General features: G+C 38.9%; 1 protein-coding gene across 1 annotated transcript; it reads left to right on the forward strand.

Moving 5' to 3' along the window:
- The first annotated feature begins 2,857 nt into the window (after nucleotides 1-2,857).
- On the forward strand, nucleotides 2,858-4,835 carry LOC106064448 (uncharacterized). The gene has a single exon (XM_056010908.1). It carries the CDS (start codon nucleotides 2,933-2,935, stop codon nucleotides 4,391-4,393), a length of 1,461 nt encoding a protein of 486 aa, XP_055866883.1. The 5' UTR covers nucleotides 2,858-2,932; the 3' UTR covers nucleotides 4,394-4,835.
- The last annotated feature ends 2,711 nt before the right edge of the window (nucleotides 4,836-7,546 follow it).

Raw genomic sequence — 7,546 nt, forward strand, 5'->3', positions numbered from 1 at the left:
TGTTCAACATTAAAATAAATAGCATCATAAATGCGCTGTCCCCTGGCATAGAGTGCTCTTTGTATGTTGATGACTTTGTCATTCTCACTTATGGGAAAAACATGAACACCTTAGAAAGAAAATTACAGTTATGTTTAAACAAAATTCAGGGTTGGGCAAACTATAATGGTTTCAAATTCTCAGACTCCAAAACAGTTAGTATGCATTTTTGTAATCTAAGGGGACGACACCCAGACCCTGAACTATTTATACACAAAAAGAAGATCCCTGTCGTGAAAACTACAAAATTTTTAGGCCTCACCTTAGATTCCAAATTTAATTTTCTCCCCCACATTAAGGAACTTAAGAAGAAATGCCAAAAGTCATTAAACATACTAAGAGTACTCAGCCATACGGACTGGGGAGCTGACAGAGATACCTTGCTGCTGCTCTGTCGGAGTCTAATTCGATCCAAGCTAGACTACGGATACATAATATATGGAGCAGCAAGGAAGTCGTACCTAAAAATACTGGAACCAATACAAAATGCTGCCCTGCGTCTCTGTCTCGGCGCGTTTCGTACATCACCTATCCCAAGTCTCCATGTGGAGGCGGGAGAACTCCCCATGGATATAAGAATGAAAAAGCTTGCAATGCAGTATATAGTCAAGCTAAAATCCAACCCCACGAACCCTGCTTTTGACTCCATATTTAACCCCACAGAGGTAGAATTATACAATCGAAGGCCTAACGTCATACAGCCGTTGGGCCTTCGAATGAGAGAACCCATCCAAAATTTAACCCCACCCATTGACCACATCTCTAAAATAGAAACCCCTCAGAACCCTCCCTGGCTAATGAATAAACCCAAATTAAATTTATCCCTCCTCAATTTCAAAAAAGAAAATACAGACCCAAGCATACTATAAGTCCACTTTAGGGAACTGCAGGAGAGCTACGGAGATTGTGGCACCATCTACACAGACGGATCCAAAATGGAGGGAAAGGTCGCGTGTGCCTGCTCCTTTCGGAACAAAACAATCTCCCGTAGACTCCCCGATGGCTGCTCCATCTTTACGGCCGAATTGCACGCAATATTGCTTGCACTTATGGCCGTAAAAGCATCAGAAAGGAGTAAATTTATAATCTGCTCCGACTCCAAATCTGCATTGCAAGCTTTGGGGCGGATGAAGACTGACATCCCATTGGTACATAAGAGCCTGAAGCTGTTGGACCAAATAACAGCCGACCGTAGGGATGTCACCTTCATCTGGGTCCCCTCCCATGTTGGCATTGAGGGAAACGAAGCCGCAGACAGAGAAGCAAAGAGAGCCCTAAATCATGCGGTGTCAGGAACCCAAATTCCCTACTCGGACCTGAGACAAAGTATTGCCTCTGCCACCTATCGAGAGTGGCAGAACCGATGGGAGGCTGAGACTCACAGTAAACTCAGGCAGATTGTGGCGGATGTCAGGTGGCGGCCCACATCTAAGGGTCTGACAAGGCGTGGTAGCACGACCATGTCCAGACTTAGGATTGGCCACACCTACATCACGCACACTTTTGTACTGAAGAGAGAGGAGCCCCCACTTTGCGAGTACTGTGACTCTCGCCTCACCGTGGAACATATCCTCGTTGATTGCCCCAGATACCAGGATGTCAGGGCGAAATATTTTAGAGCCACTAATCTAAAAACACTATTTAATAATGTCGACCCTGGGAAGGTACTGGGCTTTATTCGGGAAGTGGGGCTATCTACGAAGATCTGATTTCTGAATTTGTGAACATGCACTATTTACATTAGATTTTTACCAAATATTTAAATTTTTACTACCTTTACTATTTTAACTGTGAATAGACCTTGATTTTAATTATATGACTGTATAGAATCTGGCCCTTGTTGTTTAGAGAGAGAGTAGTCCTTGGGGAACTGCAGGCACGACATGGCCTAAATTGTGCCGATGTGCCTCAAATCAAAAATCAAAAAATCAAATCAAATCTGCCTACATTTGAAGTGGATGAATTTTTAAAACAAAATGATGGGGATCAATCGAAAACTGGAAAACATGGCAAATAACAGTTTGGGAACCACTGGATTAGAAGATTACACAGATAAATGTATTGGGTACCATATAATATTATTGGAAAAGGAAAATTTCACAGCCAATATATCCTGTCAAAGAAGTGTTAACAATTTCTATTCTAGTTAAATGTTAATAATTGGATAGTGGACCTAAAAACGTCAATGTCTTAGACTCCGAAGTTTAAATATGAGTGCAGTGTTTCACATGACCTGCATATTTGTGCTCATTTAGTGCAGACAAAGCTATTGTCAGCCGAGGTCTACTGAAATACTATGCGTCTGTCTTCAATAAGCGCTTTCCTTTACGTCTAAAATAGGTGTCTTGTGAGAGAGTTTCAACTGTCCCTTTCAGAGGCCATCTGCTGCCAACTACTTTCTTCTATACTCTACACATGTGTTCTTGAATTGGCACCTGAGTTAATCTTTACCATTATAAGGGGTTTACGTCTGCTATGTAGTCTTCCTTTAAGCTAGCCAAAGAAGATCGCCTTTAGCGTGCGGTCGTCTCCCATGCGGGATAGGTGTCTGACCCAAAATTTTAAACAAATAGTATTATTATTCCTTCTTTATCATAATGTTTAAACATGAAATAGATCTTACAATGACAAAAATAAGTCAAAAACATATTGGAAGAAAAAAAAAGAAAGACAACTTCTAAAACTTTCAGTACCAACAAAGATCTTGCTACCTCTCTTGTTTTGAATTATTTATATTTGTGTACTTCGCGGAGAGATAACAGTTCAAAAATAGAACTGCTTCGAGGAGTAAAGTAAAACCTATATAAATGACAGGACATAGTAATGAAATTCAGTTCGACTCAAAACTTTGGACAATTGAACAAGAAAGAAAAAAGAGGCCTACTTAAGAAAAATGCCAACCACTTCTATGTTTCCACCTGGAGGGCCAATAGACGTCGTCTTTTCATTCGACACTACTGGTTCCATGTACAGCTGGCTTGAGGAAATTCGTGGCCGAATTCAAGATATGATACAACGTCTTCAGGCTGATATACCTGGCATCAGAATAGCCGTCATGGCTCATGGAGACTATTGTGATACAAACACTTACGTGACCAAGTGGATAGATTTCACAAACGATATTGTTAAGCTTTGTGATTTCATTCAGAATGTTGAAAGAACAGGTGGAGGTGACGCCCCTGAATGTTATGAGCTTGTGTTACGCCAAGCTAGAACTGAACTTTCCTGGAGCACTGGTTCAAGGCGTGTCTTGGTTTTAATTGGGGATAACAATCCACATCAGCCACACGAGGCCTGCAACAAAGATAAAATTAATTGGCAAGATGAAACAAAGGAGCTTGCTCTCATGGGCGTTACCATCTATGGCGTTCAGTGTGGTAGAAACAACGCAGATTTATTCTACAAGACCATCTCTGTAGCTACTGGAGGTAAACATCTTCGTCTGGAAGATTTCGGGAGTTTGTTTCATACTCTTATGGCTGTTTGTTATCGAGAAAGCCATGACACCGCCATGTTGAACAATTATGAAAAGGAAGTCAGAGCGACATGTGGCAGCAAAGGTTTGGCTCTTGATATCAATGCAATATTTACATCTCTGAGAGATGAAGTCAAAGACACCTGTGATACAACTACCTTACCTGTTGGATTAGGGATAACAACAGTTTCTGTCAAAAAGAAAGCGATTGGTTCAATTTCAAAACCGAAATCTAAAAAATCTGTTACAAAACTTATACCAAAAGTCTCTCCTCTGACTAGCATAAAAACAAAAACACTAAAAAAGAAATCTGCCAGCTCTAAATCATTTCTTCCTAAAGACACTCTAAGCAAATATAAAATCAAGAATTTACCTCTTTTAAAAAGAGAGAATGTTCCAGAAGTCAACTTTCAATTCAGGTCACTTCATTGGTCTCCCTGGATCATGTCTTTAGTAGCAAGTCAAGATGTACTCAAAGGTCAAAAGTCACGGTGGACAACTCGTGGAGATAAACCTGGACTACGATTAAAGCAATCTCCTCTAACTCAATTTAAATCACGCCCACGTTCTTTTGTTGAAGTTTCTGTACAAATCAATGGTGTCAGAAGTAAGAAACATGTATTATTTTGTCAGCGTGTCAATAAATGTTTGAGTCAAATTGATTGGGAAGAAGATTTGTTTCATCGGGTGTCAGAACAAGTTGACCTGGTCTTACAAGCAGGATGTAACATTTACATTCGATACTGTACTCTTGGTCATCGAGACAAAGTCAATGTAGACAAAGGAATTAAAAGATATGATTACGCCTGGACATGTCCATGGATGAAAAGAAATGGAGCGAGAGGAGTCTCAAAATGTGGAGTCATCATTTCAAAATAGATAAAATCTTTTTGTATTTAACACACACACACAAATTATTATTTACGGATTTCTGAAAGATTTATTATACTATTTGACCCCATTTGTATTTAGGACTAGAAATTATAACTAATGTATACATTTGTTTATTTGTATATTTTCCATTTCATCTATTTATGGGTGGTTTTCAATTGATATCTTATTTAGCATAATATGTAGCTTTGTGTATTCTGTTTAAAATACATTTTTCATTTTATGTTTGTAAAATTTGTGGTATAAAATATTGTGTCATAACCACTTGTGTGGGCAAACTGGTTAGAATGGTTTACAAAATGCTTTCTATTAATACTGATCCTATTTTCATTTGTTGTCTTTACTATTTACCTTGTCCAAACGTTCACATTCCCACGTGACTTTCTGTGTAAATTTCTTTTTATAAAATTCATTGAATTTTATTATTTTTTTTTTTGGGGGGGGGGTATTTTTTTTTTCACTTTTTTGTCATTTTTAACGTTTGTTTTATACCGTATATTGTAAATATTGTATATTAAAAAAATTAAGTATAATATATTTTATGAAGAAATATCAAGAATGCAAAGACAAAAGACAGAAAACGTCCTTATGGATGTGTATATATCTATTTCGTGTTTCAGTTTTAACTCATTTGGTTCTACATTTCGCGATTGATTTTATGTTTACAGTTTTCTTAATGAGGAACGCACAAAAAAACTTTTTTCATAAATTTGTTTCTGTTGACAAAATTTTCTTTTTTTCCTGTCTGTTAGTTGTTAGTCTATTTTCATTCACAAAAGAGATCCAATACACCGAGAGCAAAGACAAACACAAAAAGTTGTTAGTCCATTCCCAAATTATCTTGTTTTGTTGGATGTATTGCACAAATTGTATTTAAAATTTCCTTATGGATAATAATGATGATTATTATTATTATTATTGTTATTATCTTCTGTTCATATGTTTTCTTTTTTTTTTCTTCTTCTTCTTCTAGCCAGCTTTTTGCTGCTGAGATAGAACGAGGACAGACGTTGACGGCTGACAAGGGTTATACCTTGTTGATGTCTAAGAGCTGAGCCGAAGGCTCTTCGAGCTCTAAGTTTGAAAAAAAAACCTGTTTGGTCGTCCAGCCGAACAGTAAAAAAAAACAAACCTGTGTGAACACACAGTTCTGTTTGGGAGAGACCCTAGACAATGCCTATGTAAGGCATTGCTATTTACCGATGCGTTCGACCCCCGACACGTGGACTAGAGACACGGCCGAAGGCCGGGAATGCACCGGGGACTTCTGCCATTTTCCTTCAATGTACCAAGCTAACTGTGCGGGATCCGCCATTTATGTAACGGTCCCTTTGAGGAACAGCGCATGGATTGGTGACGTGTTTGTGGGGACTTTGTTACAACCCCGCCCGTGAAAGGGGTGGACTCTCGTCTACCCATGGGCATCCCCACGGGAGTCCTGTGTTGCTACCCATTTCGCCTAGCCACTTCCTCAAATGGCCGTTTCCACGCGGGCGCCACGATGAGGCAGGGCAGCGTGCCCGCGCAAGGGTTATACCTGCGCTAGGTATGGCAAAATATGTAGGTCGCAGATGAGCTGCGTAGCCGCGGAAAATACTGCATTCGGACTCAAAGAGAAGCCTCATTATTATTAGTGTAATGTGTATTAGTCTTTGTAAAATCTCAGGAACTACGGATTGTGTAAAAGCGATTGATGCTGTTGTGTTGATTTCTTTAAAACAGTGTTTCCCAAACTATTTCGCACACGTTCACGTGGTGGCCTACTAGTAAATTATTCCATTAGTTCGTGGAACACCTATTCAGGTTTCACGGAACACAGTTTGGCAAACACTGCTTTAAAAATGTTTGTTTCTAAAGAAGTAAATATTTTCTTTAAGACTTCACATTTCACACAATTTCTTTGAGGAATATATCTTCGTGTCTACTCGACTTCTAGTGCATCCTTTGCAGGCGGGACAACTTTAATAGTGCTGGTTTTGCTACACTCCAAGGTCATTTGCTTAAATTTGGATTAATTTTAAACTATTGAATTTCTTTCTTTTTATCAAGCTAACCTACATTAGCGTCTGGTTTGTTTTTACTTGATTAACGACCAAACAACTTTTTTACTATCAAACAAGTTTGTTATCAGATAACAGTAACATCATGAAATTCGCAGTTGTTGCATAATTGAATCATTAAAGTAGGGCTAAATCTAGGTGCTTTGCAAAGGTGTATTTTTTTATGGTGAAGGGTTGAGATAATCATTGCTTGGTAGACATTGATATGTATCGGCAGGCCGACCGATGTATTCCACCAAACTCTCGCCTGGAGGAGTGTCCAAAAGCACTACTGGCCTTGACCTTGGCCAGACTTATCAACGTCCGTGAAAGCGATGCGATCAACAAATACGATCTGAACTCCGACCTCTCATTGGACGTAGAATATAATTATTATTGGGGCGCTGTAGCTGCGCGGTAAAGCGCTGGCTTCCGAACCAGGGGTCCCGGGTTCGAATCCTGGTCAAGACTATAATTTTTAATTTAGGAATCTTTCGGCGCCTCTAATGGGTGCCTGACATTAGTTGGGGAAAAGTAAAGGCGGTTGGTCGTTATGCTGGCCACATGACACCCTCATTAATCGTTGACCATAGAAATAGATAATCTTTACATCATCTGCCCTATAGACCACAAGGTCTGAAAGGGGAACTTTACTTTTACTGTTATAATTATTATCAGTAAGAATTTCCACAAGGTAAAAGTTTTTTGACATATTTATTAAGCCCCAATTGCAATTTATTGAATTAGAATTCATCATAAGTCACGTGCTGAAGTTAGCTTTGCCTAAGATGATGCAGCAGTTAGTTGCCAGTCAGTACTTAAGTGAGAGCAACCAGTTAGTGGTTAGGAGTGGACAGTTGAGTTATACTGATAGTTAACACTGCTTTGTTCTGTACTTATGTATTAGTCAGTAAGGACTACTTATTTATTTAAAGTTGTGCATCACATGCATATTCGTTGTCAACGAATTTATATTTACCGTATTAAAAGTATATTATTTATGTCTGCAAGAACACAAGTTTCTTAGTCATTTACAGTAAACTGTCTAAATGTTTGTCAAACGTAATTTCTAGTTATCCATCCTGACATGACGAATGCTCAA

The sequence above is a fragment of the Biomphalaria glabrata genome, chromosome 1 (genome assembly GCF_947242115.1).
Source record: "Biomphalaria glabrata chromosome 1, xgBioGlab47.1, whole genome shotgun sequence".
NCBI classification, from domain to species: Eukaryota; Metazoa; Mollusca; class Gastropoda; family Planorbidae; genus Biomphalaria; species Biomphalaria glabrata.

Coding starts and splice junctions, on each gene's coding strand:
- LOC106064448 (XM_056010908.1), top strand. CDS start 2,933: ATGCCAACCACTTCTATGTTTCCACCTGGAGGGCCAATAGACGTCGTC.